This window comes from Stegostoma tigrinum, chromosome 3 (assembly GCF_030684315.1).
Source record: "Stegostoma tigrinum isolate sSteTig4 chromosome 3, sSteTig4.hap1, whole genome shotgun sequence".
In the NCBI taxonomy this organism is placed as follows: Eukaryota; Metazoa; Chordata; class Chondrichthyes; order Orectolobiformes; family Stegostomatidae; genus Stegostoma; species Stegostoma tigrinum.
In genome coordinates, this window is record NC_081356.1 from 135,643,655 (window position 1) to 135,666,154 (window position 22,500).

Below are 22,500 nucleotides of genomic sequence, written 5' to 3' on the forward strand. Positions count from 1 at the left end.
TGGACGCGAGGTAGAAATCCTTCGCCTCATTCATGATACGGCGATTATCGATGATGAGGTGGTAGGCAACGGCCAGCGGGTCCTGGTGGTTCCGACTATACAAACAGTTCAACACCTCCTCCTCGCTGCACTCAAACTTCTCACACACCTCCCTCAGAGCCTCGTCATCAATCATACTGCTACTGTAAGCAGGATCCTCCGGGAACAAGTACTTTGGCAAATCCTGCTTAAACCAGTCGTGTTCTCTGAAAGGACAGACAGCATTCCTTCAGAAGCAGAGCACCAGCATGGAAGTCTCAGCTAAAATGCAACAGGTCAGCAAGCATCTTTCACGTGGGAAACCGTGCTAACATCTAATGTCAGTGATCTTCCAACAGAATGGGGAACATCGAACACAGAACACTACAGCGCAGTACAGGCCCTTCATCCCTCGATGCTGCGCCGACCTGTGAAACCAATCTGAAGCCCATCTAGCATCTCAGGAGCGCAAAAGCTGACATTTCAGGCCTCGACATTTCTGATGAAGGGTCAAGGCCCGAAACGTCAGCTTTTGTGTTCCTAAGATGCTGCTTGGCCTGCTGTGTTCATCCAGCCTCACACTTTGTTACCTCAGATTCTCCAGCATCTGCAGTTCCCATTATCTCTGAAGCCCATCTAACCTACACTATTCCATTATCATCCATATGTTTATCCAACAACCATTTAAATGCCCTTAAACTTGGCGAGTCTACTACTGTTGCAGGCAGGGCATTCCACACTCTTACTACTCTGAGTGAAGAAACTACTCCTGACATCTCTCCTATATCTATCACCCCTCAATTTAAAGCTATGTCCCCTCAAGCTAGCCATCACCATCTGAGGAAAAAGGCTCTGACTGTCCACCCTATCTAATCCTCCCTTGTATGCCACTATTAAGTCACCCGTTAACCTTCTTCTCTCTAACGAAAACAGCCTCAAGTCCCTCAGCCTTCCCTCATAAGACCTTCCCTCCATACCAGGCAACATCCTAGTAAATCTCCTCTGCACCCTTTCCAAAGCTCCCACATCCTTCTTATAATGCAGTGACCAGAACTGTACACAATACTCCAAGTGCAGCCGCACCAGAGTTTTGTACAGCTGCAGCATAACCTCTTGGTTCTGGAACTCGATCCCTCTCTTTATAGAAGCTAAAACACTGTATGCCTTCTTAACAGCCCTGTCAACCTGGGCGGCAACGCTCAGGGATCTGTGTACATGGACACCGAGATCTCTCTGCTCATCTACACTACCAAGAATCTTACCATTAGCCCAGTACTCTGTATTCCTGTTATTCCTTCCAAAGTGAAACACCTCACACTTTTCCTCATTAAACTCCATTTGCCACCTCTCAGCCCAGCTCTACAGCTTATTTATGTCCCTCTGTAACCTGCAACATTCTTCCGCACTATCTGCAACTCCACCGACTTTAGTGTCATCCGCAAATTTACTAACCCATCCTTCTATGCCCCCATCCAGGTCATTTATAAAAATGACAAACAGCAGTGGCCCCAAAACACATCCTTGCGGCACACCACTAGTAACTGAACTCCAGGATGAACATTTCCCATCAACCACCACTGTCTTCTTACAGCTAGCCAATTTCTGATCCAAATCACTAAACCACCCTCAATACCATGCCTCCGAATTTTCTTCAAAGCCGACCGTGAGAAACCTTATTAAACGCTTCACTAAAATCCATATACACCACATCAACCACTTTACCCTCATCCACCTGTTTGGTCACCTTCTCAAAGAACTCAAAGTTTGTGAGGCACGACCCTCCCTTCACAAAACCGTGTTGACTATCCTTAATCAAATTATTCCTTTCTGGATGATTATAAATCCTATCTCTTCTAATCCTCTCCAACACTTTACGCACAACTGAGGTAAGGCTCACTGGTCTATAATTACCAGGGTTGTCTCTACTCCCCTTCTTGAACAAGGGGACAACATTTGCTATCCTCCAGTCTTCTGGCACTATTCCTGTATTTTAAACTGTACCTTCTCCCCATCCTAACAGATCCCCCACTGGAAACCCTGTCCTATTCCTATCGCTGCAGCAATGCCAGGATTTTCCTATCCTTGGGATAACTCCAAAAGGCTCACAAGAATCTCTCGTTAATCTCCCTGTGAGGCTCATTGAGTTCCCTTGGTAACAAGGTGATGGAACTCATCACCTGAGCCTGTTAGACAGCAGACCCCAGACCCCAGTCCCTCTTGTGGCACAGAGGTATCGACCCTACCTTTGAACCAGGAGGCCTGGGTTCAAGTCCCAGCTGCTCCAGAGGTGTGCAATTGTGTTTCTGAACAGGGGGATTGGAAAATACATCACTAACGCAGACCTCGGAACGGGTCTGCAGGGCTGCCTTATCAGGGCTCGGACTAACTTACGTCTGCCAGTGATCATGGCTTTATTTTGGTGTTCGACAACAAACAACACTGAATCTGAGTGATTGAAGGGAAGCCGATGATTTAAAGGGAAGCTCAACAAATATAAAGGGAGAAAGGATTTACAGGATATTTTGAAGTAAATGTGCACATGACACAAAAGTTGGCTGGCTGATCACGAGAGTGGACCTACGTTTGCTAATGGTAGGTCACTACATGGCAGTGCTGCAGAGGAATGTGGACAGGATCAGTGAGCAGGTGGCAGGCTGTTAGATGGAGTGGGGATTGTGGGGAAGCAAAAGGCTATTCACTTTGTCAAAACAGCACAGCTGAATATTCTTATAATGTGTTAAAACCTATAAACGTTGATGTTCCCAGGTATAACAATTAATGAGGAAAGCAAATGCAGTGTTGGCCTTTATCAAAAGGGTTTGGAATATATCCTTGAAAGTTGCCACCCAGGTTGACAGGGCTGTTAAGAAGGCATACAGTGTTTTAGCTTTTATTAACAGAGGGATCGAGTTCCGGGACCAAGAGGTTACGGTGAAACTGTCCAAAACTCTGGTGCGGCCGCACTTGGAGTATTGTGTACAGTTCTGGTCACCGCATTATAAGAAGGATGTGGAAGCTTTGGAAAGGGTGCAGAGGAGATTTACTAGGATGTTGCCTGGTATGGAGGGAAGGTCTTACGAGGAAAGGCTGAGGGATTTGAGGCTGTTTTCATTAGAGAAGGTTGAGAGGTGACTTAATTGAAACATATAAAATAATCAGAGGGTTAGATAGGGTGGATAGGGAGAGCTTTTTTCCTAGGATGGTGACGGCGAGCACGAGGGGGCATAGCTTTAAATTGAGGGGTGAAAGATATAGGACAGATGTCAGAGGTAGTTTCTTTACTCAGAGAGTAGTACGGGAATGGAACCCTTTGCCTGCAATGGTAGTAGATTCGCCAACTTTAGGCACATTTAAGTCGTCATTGGACAAGCATATGGACGTACATGGAATAGTGTAGGTTAGATGGGCTTGAGATTGGTATGACAGGTCGGCACAACATCGAGGGCCGAAGGGCCTGTACTGTGCCGTAATGTTCTATGTTCTATAGGAGTAAAAAGTCTCGCTACAATTGAGGAGCTCTGGTGAGAGAGATCAATTCATCCTGAAACATGAGCTCGGTTTCTCCCTCTAACCATGTTGCTCAGTACTTCCAGCTCTTTTTGCTTTTACGATCAGAAACTGGACGGGTAATGCTGCTGGAAAGGACACTGTTGAAATGAGAAATTGGCTCAAAAAATATCAGGAAATTCGAGCAATTTGCTAGCTACTGAAGTTCTCAAACAATGAACTTTTTTTTTTAAAAAAGCCTCCCAAAAGTCAAGAGAACAAAGTGTGGGGCTGGATGAACACAGCAGGCCAAGCAGCATCTCAGGAGCACAAAAGCTGACGTTTCGGGCCTAGACCCTTCATCAGAAAAGGGGGATGGGGAGAGGGTTCTGGAATAAATAGGGAGAGAGGGGGAGGCAGACCGAAGATGGAGAGAAAAGAAGATAGGTGGAGAGGAGAGTATAGGTGGGGAGGTAGGGAGGGGATAGGTCAGTCCGGGGAAGATGGACAGGTCAAGGAGCTGGGATGAGGTTAGTAGGTAGGAGATGGAGGTGTGGCTTGGGGTGGGAGGAAGGGATGGGTTAGAGGAAAACCGCTTTGCAGAACACCTCCGCTCAGTTCGCAATAAACAACTGCACCTCCCAGCCGCAAACCATTTCCACTCCCCCTCCCATTCTCTAGATGACATGTCCATCATGGGCCTCCTGCAGTGCCACAATGATGCCATCCGAAGGTTGCAGGAACAGCAACTCATATTCCGCCTGGGAACCCTGCAGCCCAATAGTATCAATGTGGGCTTCACCAGCTTCAAAATCTCCCCTTCCCCCACCGCATCCCAAAACCAGCCCAGTTCGTCCCCTCCCCCCACTGCACCACACAACCAGCCCAGCTCTTCCCCTCCACCCACTGCATCCCAAAACCAGTCCAACCTGTCTCTGCCTCCCTAACCGGTTCTTCCTCTCACCCATCCCTTCCTCCCACCCCAAGCCGCACCTCCCCTTCCTACCTACTAACCTCATCCCACCTCCTTGACCTGTCCGTCTCCCCTGGACTGACCTATCCCCTCCCTACCTCCCCACCTACACTCTCTCCACCTATCTTCTTTACTCTCCATCTTCGGTCCACCTCCTCCTCTCTCCCTATTTATTCCAGTTCCCTCTCCCCATCCCCCTCTCTGATGAAGGGTCTAGACCCGAAACGTCAGCTTTTGTGCTCCTGAGATGCTGCTGGGCCTGCTGTCTTCATCCAGCCTCACATTTTATTATCTTGGATTCTCCAGCATCTGCAGTTCCCATTATCCCTCCCAAAAGTCAGTTCTGTTTCTCAGTTTCGGTCCACGTTGCAACAGGGTGTCCGCATGTGGGATGATGACAGTAACCTGGGCCAGGTACCGATGGTCTCTCCTCCTGCTATCCTTACGCCACCCACCACATTATAATGAGTCACTTTTCATTCATGGATGTGGGAATAACTGATTACACCTATCCCTAATTACTCAGGGGTGTTTAAGAATCAACCACTTTGAAGTTACCTTGGAGGCACATGTTGACCAGACCAGTTAACGAGTTTCTAAATGACATCAGAAATATATTGCTGAACAATTATTGAACTTCTCACTCCACAGTTTTTTAAAGTTTAAATCACCATCGTCCCTGGTCAGATTTGAACCCAAGTCACCAGATGATTAGCCTAGATTCTGATTTAGAAGGCCAGTGACATTACCACCACATTACTGCCGCCCAATGATATTTCACCTAGGTTTGTTTGTTAGTCTCAGAGTTATCTCCCCAGTGAAGATTTCTATTTGGCTTCCATACCTGCAGTTCAGGATTCCAGTGTTCTTGCAAACAGGTAGAAAAGCCTCAGTCTGAACAAGTCAGGATTTGAGTGTGTGTTTACAGCAGGGAGAGAGAGATTGAGCGTCTCTCAGATAATTGAGGGATTTGGGTAAGAGGGATGGATTAGTGTTTGATCACAAAGAATAGTGGAGCAGGCTTGATGGGCTGAATGCCCCACTCCTGTGGGCTGGGCTACACATCTACAATCGTTTGGCACTGGCAGTTCTGAGAATGCAGTGTTACTTTGGGGAGAGGGCTACAGAGCAGAGCTCCCTGAAGGTGAATCCCTGCAGTGTGGAGGCTGTGTCAAAGAGAGAAGGCACGCAGCCTGCAGCTAAAAGCACATTGACCCAGCCAGCTGCACACTAACCGGATGTCCTTAATGGTGGTCCGCTTCATGGGGTCGACCTGCAGCATGTGTTTGAGGAGGCCAATGACGGATGGGTTGAGGTACTGCGGTGTGTAAAAGATACCATCACAGATCTTCTTGAAGAGCATGGGGACGTGATCATCATCAAACGGGAGGGTACCACACAATAGGGCATAGAGGATTACCCCACAGCTCCAGATATCCACTTCAGGCCCAGCATATAGCCTGGAGAGAGAGATAACACACACAGCTCACATGGCACTGTCAGTTACTCAGCACCACCCCACCCCGCGTTCACCTAGGCCATACACACATGGGCCGCATGCATTTCCTGGATCATCATGTCCGGAAACCGTGACAGGAGAAACTACCCACCCCACCATCTTCTAAAGCAGCGCTGATCCTCCATCCTGAACCCAGCCTACATTCACAACCATAAGCCACATCCTCCCACATCCAGAACCCTCCCTGCCTCAATGTCAGAACATCCACACGCTCAGAAGAGAATTCAAAGATTCACAGCCTGCTGGGACTTCACACCTTCCAAACAGCATGACACTCGTTACAGGTGATTTTTTCAGAGTCAGGCCTTCACCTGTATGGACACATGGCTGGTCCCCATTTACAAACACAAATCCACTCAGCACCCTTCACAACACAGACATTCGCTCACACAATGAGCGCGCACACGTGAAGGGGATGGTCTAGTGGTATTATCGCTGAACTAATAATCCAGAGACCGGGGTAAGGTTCTGGAGACCTGGGTTTGAATCCTGCCACAACAATGGTGGAATTTGAATTCATTAAAATATCTGGAATTAAGAATCTAACGATGATCACAAATCCATTGCTGGTTGTTGGCAAATACCATCTAGTTCTTTAGGGAAGGGAACTACCATCCTCACCACGTGACTCCAGACGCTCAGCAATGTGGTTGACCCTTAACTGCCCTCTGGGCAATCAGGGACAGGCAATACATGCTGCCCAGCCAGTGACACCCTTCATCCTGTGATCCCGTGAATGAAAGAAAGCGATATGCGCTCACACAGACCTGTGTGTGCCTGTGTACACGTGCTCAGATGCTCTCTCTCACTCACACACAATTATGCCCTACACAGGTCTGTGAGAGCAAGTGTGCACCAGTGACAGCGCACAGGAGTGTGAGCGGGTGATGGAGCGCGGGCATGAGTGAGTGGCAGCGCACGTGCTCACTCGCTCCCTCTCTCTCACTCACACACACACACAGCTGAGAATCACCCAGGGGACGTCGCCACGTAATGTGGATGGTGAACAGTGACTGACTTGGGTTGCCGAGGAGGGTCTTTGTGCTATAGCCTGGGGTGGGTGAGGGGTTTAGAGGAGAGTATGAACACAGTTTGCACAGGGTGCTATCAGTACCTTCCAGAAATGACCTCGGGGGCAGCATAGTTGGGGGAGCCGCAGCTCGTGCGCAGGAACTCTCCATCTGACATCATGTTCGAGAGACCTGGTCAGAGAGGTAAAAAGGGGCAACTGGTTAGCACAGGTCACACTGTAACAGCACAGTGAGAGAACACAGCTCAGCAACAGGCATTAGGGAGGCAGTGACCAGCCTGTACCTGTCGTAAAACTCCCATTTCTTACACACAGCTTCACTGTTTGACAGCAGTTCTACTCAGTCTCTTCCTGAGGCTGAATTCCAAACTGCACTATGTGAAATCAAAGGGCATTAGTGAGGAGCACAGCAAGATCCCACGTACAGCAATATGGATAATGACCAGGTGATGTGTAAAATCCAGATGTGGATTCAGGGACTGCTGCTGAACAGGACACCCTTGTATAATGTATCAACAGGAGGTTGGTTTCAGAGAACTGACAGCCCAATTCCAATCGGAAAAACAGTGCAGTGCCTCCCGGGTATCGCAGCAGCCTCCAGGCTGAGCTTTCTGCCTCAGACTGTCACTGCTAATTAACCGTTCACCCAGAGCCAGGGCCCAGCCTTTTGCCCTTCTGAGGGGCAGGGACAGGGAAGGGGGTGCTCTCAGCAGGAGTTATGATGAGCTAGAAACGCAAAGGTTCGGTCATTACGGGGCTGCTTACCAAAGTCAGCGATTTTGGCATTCATCTGGGCATCGAGCAGCACGTTCTCTGGCTTCAGGTCCCTGTGTACGACCATGTGTCGGTGACAGTAATCCACTGCCGAGATGATCTGCTGAAAGAGGCGCCTACTCTCCTTCTCATCGAGCTGTAGAGAACCAGCACAAGCCACTATTAACATCCTCATCACCAACTTTCCCCCAAACCTCACGTCCCCTTCCCCCTAACCCCGAGAACCACTGTACCCCAAAACACCAGCCCTCCCTCAGCTAACACGCAGGTCTTCAAAGGGTCAGCACCGCTCAAAGCCAGCAGTTTGGCCATGGAGAACATCGCTTAACCCAAGCAGACACACCATCCAACCAGGAAAACTGCACAGTGCCTAAGAGACAAAACAAAATCCAAAGAGCTGCAGATGCTGGAAATCAGCAACCAAAGCCAAAATGGCTGATAAATCTCAGTAGGTCTGGCAGCATCTGTGTAGAGAAAGCAGTGATAATGTTTCAGGTTGAGTGGCCCTTTTTTAGGGGGTCAGTAGCCACTCTGTCAGAGGGCAACCCCCCAGGCACCACAGTCTCTGCGTATACTCCCCCCTCTCAGGGTCAACCCCCCACCCCCACCCCCAGGCACCACAGTCTCTGTGTATACTCCCCCCCTCCCAGGGTCAACCTCCCCCCCCACCCCCAGGCACTACAGTCTCTGTGTATACTCCCCCTCCCAGGTCAACTCCCCAGGACCCACAGTCTGTGTATACTCCCCGCACCCACCCCCCTCCCAGGGTGAACTCCCCAGGCCCCACAGTCTCCGTGTATACTTCCCCCCCTCCCAGAGCAACTCCCCAGGCCCCACACAGTCTCAGTGTATACTGCCCCCCTCCCAGAGCAACTTCCCAGGCCCCACAGTCTCCGTGTATACTTCCCCCCCCCCCCTCCCAGAGCAACTCCCCAGGCCCCACAGTCTCTGTGTATACTCCCCCTGCTGAGGCTCGGATGATATCCTTACCTTCCCGTTCTTACAGATGTAGTCAAACAGCTCCCCACCCGACACATATTCCATCACCATGAATATATCTGTAGGAGTACTGATCACCTGGTACCTGAGAGAGGCAAAGGTCAGCAGGTCAATGAGCCCATTCTAAACTTCCCAACAAGTCAGTGATACCTACAAAACATATCAGATTCTGAAAAGGCTTTACAGAACAGAACCTGAGAAAGGGTTTATAGAACACTGGGTCAGGGGTCAGTCATTTTGGACTGAGACGTGGAGAAATGTCTTCTTCCAGAGGGTGATGCACCTTTGGAATTCTCTGCCCCAGAGGCTCCACTGTTAAATATATTTACAGTGGGGACAGAAAGGTTTTCAGTCTCCCATGAACTAAGGGATGTGGGAAAGGCGTGGGCTGATGCAGGTGAAGCCCAAGCTCACCTGTGTTGAGTGCTGGAGCAGGTTCGATGGAACAACGGTGCTCTTTTATAGACTGTATCTCCAGGTGATGAGATGTCAGGGGGACAAGGTCAACAGTTAGTTTGCTCATCACCTCTCACCAGCAGCCTCTTCCGCTTGTACAAAACCTTTCCATAAACAGTTTGGCTCCCTGAAACCACATGATATAGAGGCAGAATTAGGCCATTCAGCCCATCCAGTCTGCTCCACCATTCAAGGAGATCATAGCTGATCTGATAATCCTCAACTCCACGTTCTGCCTTTTCCCCCATAACCCTTGATTCCCTTCCCGATTAAAAGTCTCTCCTCCAGCCTTGAATATACTTAATAACCCAGCCTGGACAGTCCTCAGTGTGGTGACAAATTCCACAGATTCATTCCCCCTCCCCCGAGAGAAGAAATTTGTCATGTTTGCTTTAAACGGGTGACCCCTTACTCTGAGATGATGCTCCTCTGGTCCTTGTTTCGCCCAAAATACATCTCCCCTGCAAAGTCCCCTCAGAATGTTGTATGGTTCAATAAGGTCATTTCTCACTCTTCTAAACTTCCAATGAGTACAGACCCAACTTACTGGGCCTCTCCTCATAAGATAGTCCCTCCATCCCTGGGATCAGCCAAATTAACTTTCTCTGGGCTGACTCTAGTGGCAGTATATCTTTCCTTCCATATGGGACCCAAAACTGTTCACAGTATTCCAGCTGTGGTCTGTCTAGTGCTTTCTATAGTTTTATAAAAACATCCCTATTTTAATGCTGAAGGTGGATGCTGGCTTTTGGCCGGTATGCGCACGGACTCTGAAATCCCTCTGTTCTGCAGCTTTCTGCAAGTCTTTCTCCATTTAAATATATCCATCTCCTCTATGCTTCCTGTCAAGGCGTATATCTTACATTTCCCCATTTTATACTCTACTTTCCAAGATTTTGCCCTCTCACTCAACCCGTCTCTATCCCTCTGCAGACTCTGTGTCATCCTCACCACTTGCCTTCCCATCTATTTTTATGTCTCTATAAACTAGGCTACAGTCCATCCACCCTCCTCATCCAAGTCATTCATATAAAATTGTAAATAACTGTGGCCCCAGCACAGATCCCAGTGGCATTCCACTAGTTACAGGTTCCCATCCTGTAAATGCCCCCTTTATCCTAACCCTCTGTTTTCTATTGGTTAGCCAGTCCTCTATCCACACTAATTCATTGCCCCAACACCATCGGTTCTTATTAAATTGCCTCACCTCTGGCATCTAATCAAACACCTTCTGAAGATCCAAATATATTACATCCCCTGCTCCCCCTTTATCTATCCAGCTTGTTACCTCTTCAAAGAATTCGAGTAAACGTCTCAGGCATGATTACTCCTTCATGAGCCCATACTGACCCTGCTTTATCAGAGGACGTATTTCTCAATGCTGTGTTATTACAATCTTTAGAAGAGACTCCAACATTGTCCCAATAACAGACGGTAAGCTAAGCGGCCTGTTGTCACTTGTTTTTGATCTCCTTTCCTTTTTAAATACAGGTGTTAAATTGATAGTTTTCCAGAATTTAAGGATGACTGGATGCAACCATTAGCTCTGTAGCTACTTCCTTTAATATCCGAGGATGTATCCCATTATTGGTCCTTAGCCCCAAGCACATTTGCGTTAACAACGGCTGCTGTACCTATTTCTTCTCCTCCCTTGTCCCTTGATTACTTAGTAATTTTGGGATATTGTTAGTGCCTTCCGCGATGCACACTGACACAAAGTGTTTATTCAATTCCTCTGCCATTCCCTCATTCCCCATTATTATTTCCCCAGCCCCATTCTCTAAGGGGCCTATGTTCACTCTGGCTTCTCCCTTCCTTTTTATATATTCGAAGAAGCTCTTGCAGTCTGTCCAGATACTACTTGCAAGTTTATCCTCAACGTTTTCCTATTCTTTCATTTTTGTTTGGTCATTTTTCGGTTTGTAAACCTAACCATGGAAGTTAACAATAGCATCAAATTGAAATTTTAAAAAATTACCATGTGGCACCAATAGACCACATCGACCAGTGTCTTCGTCCCATTTCTTACACCACCTGCATCCCCAACAATTCCCCCGTGAATACCACACCTACTATTCACATCCTGTGGCAACAAGAGCAGGCCAGAAGCTGGGAATACTGCGGTGAGTAACTCCCCTCCTGACTCCCCAAATCCTGTCCCACCATCTACAAGGCACAAGTCAGGAGTGTGATGGGATACTCCCCACTTGTCTGGATGGGTACAGCCCCAACAACACTCAAGAAGCTCGACACCATCCAGGACAAAGCAGCCTCTTGATTGGCACCACATCAACAAGGATCCACTCCCCCCACCACCGACTCAGTAACAGCAGTATGTACTATCTACAAGATGCACTGCAGAGATTCATCAAAGACCCTCAGGCAGCACCTCCCAAACCGATGACCACTTCCATCTAGAAGGACAAGGGCAGCAGATACATGGGAAAACCACCCCCTGCCAGTTCCCCTCCGAACAACTCACCATCCTGACTTGGAAACATATCCCCGTTCCTTCAGTGTCGCTGGGTCAAAATCCTGGAATTCCCTCCCTAAGGGCATTGTGGGTCAACCCACAGCACACGGACTGCAGAGGTTCAAGAAGGCAGCTCAACCCCACCTTCTCAAGAGGCAACTAGGGATGGGGCAAGAGATGCTGGGCCCAGCCAGAAACACCCACATTCTACAGATGAAAAAGTAAAATGCTAAGAGTCGGTCCCTAATGCCAGAGAAGCTCAGGTTCTCCATCCTGCTGACTTGGGCTGTAGCCTGGAGAGATCACTGCAGCTGTGTTTTCATGCAGCACATCACACAAAGCAGTGGTCACCAGTTATGAGCTCTCGATCCACGAGCACACAGCAGAAATACCAAGGCTGCTTATGACAGTGGGAGTGATCACATCTTGCTGGGCACGCAATGACAGCCTGGGAACTGTAGCTGCGCTGGAGCAGCATCTCTTCTCCCCTGTGCACCACCTCGACCAGGGAGCGCGCTACAGTCTCAACTCCTTCGGCTGCTGCCCTGAGTTAAAGGAGTGAGCTCCTGACAGGCAGGTTAGTAACTTGTGGACAAGGCAGGAATATCACAATAATGACTACAGCCTTTCACAATATTTCTGTTCCTGGTGTTCCAGCTCACAAAGGGTAGGCCACTCAGCTCACTGAACCTGCACTGCATTCAATAAGATCATGACTGGTGTGATTTTAACTCTGGGCCTCGAGATTTCTGCACTTATCTGATATCTCTGGGTGAGGTGACCTGATGTTCTGTCCAACCTGCTGAAGGGCGATGACATGCATAACGTCCATGTGACTGACAAAGAAATGACAATAATCTCTGCTCCATCTTGTGGTGCACGCTCGATGTACACGTGGAGGTCTGCAGGAGCCTCGGGTTGGAGGTGATGGATGGAAAATGTTGTTGGCTGACCAGACTGCTGGTAGAAATGGTGCCAGGAGGGAGGGAAGAGGTTGGGTGAGGGGGCTGAAGCTAGCAGCTTCCTCAGTAGCAAGGCCCCAGGAACCCCCAGCTCCGTGCAGCCTGTCCCGGGCCCACCCCACTTACAGCTTGATGATGTGTGGGTGCCGGAACAGTTTGAGGTTCTGGATCTCACGGCGGATCTTGCCAACAACATCAAGGCTGCGGATCTTCTGGCGATTCAGGATCTTCACTGCAACCTTGTGCTGCGTTAGTTCATGCATCCCGACTGAGAGGGAGAGAGAGAGAGAGAGAGAGAGTGAGAGAGAGTCAGAGACACAGAGAGAGAGACAGAGAGAGAGAGAGAGAGAGAGAGAGAGAGAGAGAGAAAAACAGAGTGAGAGAGTCAGAGACACAGAGAGAGAGACAGAGAGAGAGAGAGAGAGAGAGAGAGAGAGAGAGAGAGAGAAAAACAGAGTGAGAGAGTCAGAGACACAGAGAGAGAGAGAGAGAGAGAGAGAGACACAGAGACAGACAGACAGAGAGAGACAGACACAGAGGGGGGGGGGGAAGAGAGAGACAGACGGACGGGAGAGAGACAGACGGGAGACAGAGCGAGCGAGCGAAGGGAGGGGGGGGAGAAGGGAGACACAGAGAGAGACACAGAAAGAGACACAGACAGAGAGAGACAGACACAGAGAGACACAGACACAGAGAGAGACACAGAAAGAGACACAGACAGAGAGAGACAGACACAGAGAGACACAGACACAGAGAGACACAGACACAGACAGAGACACAGACACAGACAGAGACACAGACACAGACACAGACAGAGACACAGAGAGAGACACAGACAGAGAGACACAGACACAGAGAGAGACAGAGACACAGACACAGAGAGAGACACAGAGACAGCACGGGGGGGAGGGGGGGGGTGCTGACCTTTGACCTTGCCGAAGGTGCCCACCCCGAGGGTGTCCCCCAGGGAGTAGTGCCCGATCTTCACCCGCCCCCCGGACTCGGCTTTACCCCCAACAACCGCCATCATCCCGGAAACGGAAACCGGCGGGAAATGGGGCGGAGCCGAAACCAGAGCAAACCCCGCCCCCGGAAGGGGCTGTTCAGCTCGAAACCGCAAAACGCACCGTTACCCCCATCCCCCCCCCACCCCCCCCATCCCCCCCCCCACCCCCCCCATCCCCCCCCCACACACACCCCCCATCCCCCCCCCACCCCCCCATCCCCCCCCCACACACACCCCCCATCCCCCCCCCCATCCCCCCCCCCCACCCCCCCATCCCCCCCCCACCCCCCCATCCCCCCCCCACACACACCCCCCATCCCCCCCCCACCCCCCCATCCCCCCCCCCACACACACCCCCCCCATCCCCCCCCCCACACCACCCCCCCCATCCCCCCCCCCACACACACCCCCCCATCCCCCCCCCCACACACACCCCCCCATCCCCCCCCCCCACACACACACCCCCCATCCCCCCCCCCACACACACACCCCCCATCCCCCCCCCACACACACACACCCCCCATCCCCCCCCCCACACACACCCCCCCCATCCCCCCCCACACACACACACCCCCCCTCCCCCCCCCACACACACCCCCCCCATCCCCCCCCCCACACACACCCCCCCCATCCCCCCCCACACACACACACCCCCCATCCCCCCCCCACACACACACACCCCCCATCCCCCCCCCCCCACACACACCCCCCCATCCCCCCCCCACACACACACACCCCCCCTCCCCCCCCACACACACACACCCCCCATCCCCCCCCCACACACACACACCCCCCATCCCCCCCCACACACACACACCCCCCATCCCCCCCCCACACACACACACCCCCCCTCCCCCCCCACACACACACACCCCCCATCCCCCCCCCACACACACACACCCCCCTCCCCCCCCACACACACACACCCCCATCCCCCCCCACACACACACCCCCATCCCCCCCCACACACACACACCCCCCATCCCCCCCACACACACACACCCCCCATCCCCCCCCCACACACACACACCCCATCCCCCCCCACCCCCCCATCCCCCCCCCACACACACACCCCCCATCCCCCCCCACCCCCCCATCCACTCCCACACACACACCCCCCATCCCCCCCCACACACATACCCCCCATCCCCCCCCCACCCCCCCATCCCCCCCCACACACACACCCCCCATCCCCCCCCACACACACACCCCCCATCCCCCCCACACACACACACCCCCCATCCCCCCCCCACCCCCCCATCCCCCCCCCACACACACACCCCCATCCCCCCCCCACACACACACCCAGATCCCCCCCCCCCACACACATCCCCTTCCCCCCCACACACACGCACATCCCCCCCCACGCACTCAGCCCCGTCCCCCACACACACCCCCCACACACCCCCCCACCCCCCACACACACCCCCATCCCCCACTACACACCCCCCCATCCCTCCCCACACACAGCCCCATCCCCCCCCACACACACACAACCCCCATCCCCCACTACACACACCCCATCCCTCCCCACACACAGCCCCATCCCCCCCACACACTCACCCCCATCCCACTCGACACACATCCCCAAACCCCAACACACACCCCCCACACACACCCCACCGCCCCCCCACACACACACAGACACACTCACACCCCCATCCCGCCCCCCACACACACACCTCCATCCCCGCCACATACACACCCCATCCCCCCACACACGCACCCCCATACCCCCACAAACACACCCCATCCCCCCACACACGCACCCCCATTCCCCCACAAACACACCCCCATCCCCCACACACACCCACACACACCCCATCCCCCCACACACACACCCCCGTCCCCCCCACATACACTCACACCCCCATCCCCCCCCACACACACACCCGCATCCCCCCCCACACACACACACCCATCCCCCCCCACATACACACCCCATCCCCCCACACACGCACCCCCATCCCCCCACACACGCACCCCCATCCCCCCACAAACACACCCCCATCCCCCCACACACACACACACACCCACTCCCCCCCCACACACACCCCCATCCCCCACACACACACACCCCATCCCCCACACACACACCCCCATTCCCCCCCACACACCCCCATCCCCCCGACACACCCCCCATCCCTCCCCACACACAGCCCCATCCCCCCCACACACACACACACCCCATCCCCCACACACACACCCCCATCCCCCACTACACACCCCCCCATCCCTCCCCACACACAGCCCCATCCCCCACACACACACACACACCCCCCATCCCCCACACACACACCCCCATCCCCCACTACACACCCCCCATCCCTCCCCACACACAGCCCCATCCCCCCCACACACACACACCCCCCATCCCCCACACACACACCCCCATCCCCCACTACACACCCCCCATCCCTCCCCACACACAGCCCCATCCCCCCCACACACACACACCCCCCATCCCCCACACACACCCCATCCCCCACTACACACACCCCCATCCCTCCCCACACACAGCCCCATCCCCCCCACACACTCACCCCCATCCCACTCGACACACATCCCAAACCCCAACACACACCCCCCACACACACCCCACCGCCCCCCCACACACACACAGACACACACACACCCCCGTCCCCCCCACATACACTCACACCCCCATCCCCCCCCACATACACGCCCGCATCCCCCCCCACACACACACCTCCATCCCCGCCCACATACACACCCCATCCCCCCACACACGCACCCCCATCCCCCACAAACACACCCCCATCCCCCCCACACACACACACACCCACACCACCCCCACACACACACCCCCATCCCCCTCCCACACACACCCCCATCCCACCCCCACACACACACACCCCCATCCCCCCCACACACACACACCCATCCCCCCCACACACACACACACCCAGATCCCCCCACACACACACCCATCCCCCCCCCACACACACATCCCCATCCCCCCCACACACACACATCCCCTTCCCCCCCCACACACACATCCCCTTCCCCCCCACACACACGCACATCCCCCCACACACACGCACATCCCCCCCAGGCACTCAGCCCCGTCCCCCCACACACACATCCCCCATCCCCCATCCCCCCCCCACACATCCCCTTCCCCCCCACACACACACACATCCCCTTCCCCCCCACACACACACATCCCCTTCCCCCCCCACACACACACCCCCCATCCCCCCCCCACACACACACCCAGATCCCCCCCCCACACACACATCCCCTTCCCCCCCACACACACGCACATCCCCCCCACGCACTCAGCCCCGTCCCCCCACACACACACCCCCGTCCCCCCCACACACCCCCACACACCCCCCCACCCCCCACACACACCCCCATCCCCCACTACACACCCCCCCATCCCTCCCCACACACAGCCCCATCCCCCCCACACACACACAACCCCCATCCCCCACTACACACACCCCATCCCTCCCCACACACAGCCCCATCCCCCCCACACACTCACCCCCATCCCACTCGACACACATCCCCAAACCCCCAACACACACCCCCCACACACACCCCACCGCCCCCCCCACACACACACACAGACACACACACACCCCCGTCCCCCCACATACACTCACACCCCCATCCCCCCCCACACACACACCCTCCATCCCCGCCCACATACACACCCCATCCCCCCACACACGCACCCCCATACCCCCACAAACACACCCCCATCCCCCCACACACGCACCCCCATTCCCCCACAAACACACCCCCATCCCCACACACACCCACACACACCCCATCCCCCCACACACACACCCCCGTCCCCCCCACATACACTCACACCCCCATCCCCCCCACATACACGCCCGCATCCCCCCCCACACACACACCTCCATCCCCGCCCACATACACACCCCATCCCCCCACACACGCACCCCCATCCCCCCACAAACACACCCCCATCCCCCCCACACACACACACACCCACACACCACCCCCACACACACACCCCCATCCCCCTCCCACACACACCCCCATCCCACCCCCACACACACACACCCCCATCCCCCCCACACACACACACCCATCCCCCCCACACACACACACACCCAGATCCCCCCCACACACACACCCATCCCCCCCCCACACACACATCCCCATCCCCCCCACACACACACATCCCCTTCCCCCCCCACACACACATCCCCTTCCCCCCCACACACACGCACATCCCCCCCACACACACGCACATCCCCCCCAGGCACTCAGCCCCGTCCCCCCACACACACATCCCCCATCCCCCATCCCCCCCCCACACATCCCCTTCCCCCCCACACACACACACATCCCCTTCCCCCCCCACACACACACATCCCCTTCCCCCCCCACACACACACCCCCCATCCCCCCCCCACACACACACCCAGATCCCCCCCCCACACACACATCCCCTTCCCCCCCACACACACGCACATCCCCCCCACGCACTCAGCCCCGTCCCCCCACACACACACCCCCGTCCCCCCCACACACCCCCACACACCCCCCCACCCCCCACACACACCCCCATCCCCCACTACACACCCCCCCCCATCCCTCCCCACACACAGCCCCATCCCCCCCACACACACACAACCCCCATCCCCCACTACACACACCCCATCCCTCCCCACACACAGCCCCATCCCCCCCACACACTCACCCCCATCCCACTCGACACACATCCCCAAACCCCAACACACACCCCCCACACACACCCCACCGCCCCCCCACACACACACACAGACACACACACACCCCCGTCCCCCCACATACACTCACACCCCCATCCCCCCCCACACACACACCTCCATCCCCGCCCACATACACACCCCATCCCCCCACACACGCACCCCCATACCCCCACAAACACACCCCATCCCCCCACACACGCACCCCCATTCCCCCACAAACACACCCCCATCCCCACACACACCCACACACACCCCATCCCCCCACACACACACCCCCGTCCCCCCCACATACACTCACACCCCCATTCCCCCCACACACACACCCGCATCCCCCCCCACACACACACCCCCATCCCCCCCCACATACACACCCCATCCCCCCACACACGCACCCCCATCCCCCCACACACGCACCCCCATCCCCCCACAAACACACCCCCATCCCCCCACACACACACACACCCAGATCCCCCCCCCCAACACATCCCCTTCCCCCCCCCACACACACATCCCCATCCCCCCCCACACACACACCCCCCATCCCCCCCCACACACACACACCCAGATCCCCCCCCACACACACATCCCCATCCCCCCCCACACACACACATCCCCCATCCCCCCCCCACACATCCCCTTCCCCCCCACACACACACACATCCCCTTCCCCCCCCACGCACACACATCCCCTTCCCCCCCCACACACACACCCCCCATCCCCCCCCCCCACACACACACACCCAGATCCCCCCCCCACACACACATCCCCTTCCCCCCCACACACACGCACATCCCCCCCACGCACTCAGCCCCGTCCCCCCACACACACACCCCCGTCCCCCCCACACACCCCCCCACCCCCCACACACACCCCCATCCCCCACTACACACCCCCCCATCCCTCCCCACACACAGCCCCATCCCCCCCACACACACACAACCCCCATCCCCCACTACACACACCCCATCCCTCCCCACACACAGCCCCATCCCCCCCACACACTCACCCCCATCCCACTCGACACACATCCCCAAACCCCAACACACACCCCCCACACACACCCCACCGCCCCCCCACACACACACACAGACACACACACACCCCCGTCCCCCCACATACACTCACACCCCCATCCCCCCCCACACACACACCTCCATCCCCGCCCACATACACACCCCATCCCCCCACACACGCACCCCCATTCCCCCACAAACACACCCCCATCCCCACACACACCCCATCCCCCCACACACACACCCCCGTCCCCCCCACATACACTCACACCCCCATCCCCCCCACACACACACCCGCATCCCCCCCCACACACACACCCCCATCCCCCCCCACATACACACCCCATCCCCCCACACACGCACCCCCATCGCCCCACACACGCACCCCCATCCCCCCACAAACACACCCCCATCCCCCCACACACACACACACACCCACTCCCCCCCCACACACACCCCCATCCCCCACACACACACACCCCATCCCCCACACACACACCCCCATTCCCCCCCACACACCCCCATCCCCCCGACACACCCCCCATCCCTCCCCACACACAGCCCCATCCCCCCCACACACACACACACCCCATCCCCCACACACACACCCCCATCCCCCACTACACACCCCCCCATCCCTCCCCACACACAGCCCCATCCCCCACACACACACACACACCCCCCATCCCCCACACACACACCCCCATCCCCCACTACACACCCCCCCATCCCTCCCCACACACAGCCCCATCCCCCCCACACACACACACCCCCCATCCCCCACACACACACCCCCATCCCCCACTACACACCCCCCATCCCTCCCCACACACAGCCCCATCCCCCCCACACACACACACCCCCCCATCCCCCACACACACACCCCCATCCCCCACTACACACACCCCCATCCCTCCCCACACACAGCCCCATTCCCCCCACACACTCACCCCCATCCCACTCGACACACATCCCCAAACCCCAACACACACCCCCCACACACACCCCACCGCCCCCCCACACACACACACAGACACACACACACCCCCGTCCCCCCCACATACACTCACACCCCCATCCCCCCCACACACACACCCGCATCCCCCCCCACACACACACCTCCATCCCCGCCCACATACACACCCCATCCCCCCACACACGCACCCCCATCCCCCCACAAACACACCCCCATCCCCCCACACACACCCACACCACCCCCACACACACAACCCAATCCCCCTCCCACACACACCCCCATCCCACCCCCACACACACACACCCCCATCCCCCCCACACACACACACCCATCCCCCCCACACACACACACACCCAGATCCCCCCCACACACACCCCCATCCCCCCCACACACACACACCCATCCCCCCCACACACACACACACCCAGATCCCCCCCACACACACACCCATCCCCCCCACACACACACACACCCATCCCCCCCCCCACACACACATCCCCATCCCCCCCACACACACACATCCCCTTCCCCCCCACACACACGCACATCCCCCCCACACACACGCACATCCCCCCCACGCACTCAGCCCCGTCCCCCCACACACACACCCCCATTCCCCTCACACACACACCCCCATCCCCCCCCACACACCCCCATCCCCCCCCACACAGACACACCCCGCCCCCCAGCCCTCCCACACACCCCCAACATCCTTCACACATCCCTCCCACATACCCCCCCACACAGCCCCAAACGCACCCCCCCACACACACCCCACAGCCCTCTTACACATCCCCAACACCCTTCACACATCCCTCCCACACACCCCCCCACACACACCCCACAGCCCTCCCACACACCCCCCCACACACACCCCACAGCCCTCCTACACACCCCCAACACCCTTTCCACATCCCTCCCACACACACCCCCACACACACCCCACAGCCCTCCCACACACCCCCAACACCCTTCACACATCCCTCCCACACACCCCCCCCACACACACCCCACAGCCCTCCCACACACCCCCCAACACCCTTCACACATCCCTCCCACACCCCCCCTCACACAGCCCCAAATGCACCCCCCACAGCCCTCCCACACACCCCCAACATCCTTCAATCATCCCTCCCACATGCCCCCCCACACAGCCCCATCCCCCCCCACACACACACCCATCCCCCCCACACACCCCCATCCCCCCCACACTCACACCCCAAACCCCCCCACACACACACCCATCCCCCCCACACCCCCATCGCCCCCACACTCACCCCCCCATCCCCCCCTACACACAGCCCCATCCCCCCCACACACACACCCACCCCCCCACACACCCCATCCCCCCCGCACACACACACACCCCCTCCCACACACACACCCAACCCCCCACACACACCCCTCATGCCCCCCACACACACCCCCATCCCCCCACACACACATACCCCCATCGCCCCCCACACACACACACCCCTGCCCGCCCACACACACATCCCCATGCCCCCCACACACACACACCCATCCCCCCCCACACACACAACCCCATCCCCCCCCACACACACCCCCACCCCCCCACACACACACAGCCATCTGCCCCCACACACACAACCGCATCCCCCCCCACACACACACCCCCATCCCCCCCACACACGCCCCCATCCCCCCCCACACACGCCCCCATCCCCCCCCACACACACACCCCAATCCCCCCACACACACACCCCATCCCCCCCCACACACACACCCATCCCCCCACACCCCCCATCCCCCCCACACATACACCACCATCCCCCCACCCACACACACACCCCCATCCCCAAACACACACACACCCCCATCCCCCCACACACAACCCCATCCCCCCCCCACACACACACACACCCACCCCCCCCACACACACACCCCCATCCCCCCCACACACACACCCATCCCCCACACACACACCCATCCCCCCCCACACACACACCCACATCCCCCGCACGCACACACACCCACATCCCCCCACACACACACACACCCACATTCCCCCCCCCACACACACACCCCCCATCCCCCCCACACACACATCCCCT

General features: G+C 56.6%; 1 protein-coding gene across 1 annotated transcript in view; it reads right to left on the reverse strand.

The window, feature by feature from the left end:
* LOC125451204 (5'-AMP-activated protein kinase catalytic subunit alpha-1-like) overlaps positions 1-13,725 on the reverse strand; it is a 21,951-nt gene extending 8,226 nt beyond the window's left edge. Inside the window, exons 1-7 of the mRNA XM_059645019.1 lie at positions 13,615-13,725; positions 12,817-12,958; positions 8,791-8,884; positions 7,792-7,936; positions 7,111-7,198; positions 5,713-5,937; positions 1-245 (exon numbers count right to left, since the gene is read on the reverse strand). The exon at positions 1-245 is cut by the window's left edge and continues 284 nt beyond it. Coding sequence (XP_059501002.1) covers positions 1-245; positions 5,713-5,937; positions 7,111-7,198; positions 7,792-7,936; positions 8,791-8,884; positions 12,817-12,958; positions 13,615-13,720 — 1,045 coding nt within the window. The 5' untranslated portion in view covers positions 13,721-13,725. The remainder of the gene's footprint in view (positions 246-5,712; positions 5,938-7,110; positions 7,199-7,791; positions 7,937-8,790; positions 8,885-12,816; positions 12,959-13,614) is intronic.
* Between the last annotated feature and the right edge of the window lie 8,775 nt (positions 13,726-22,500).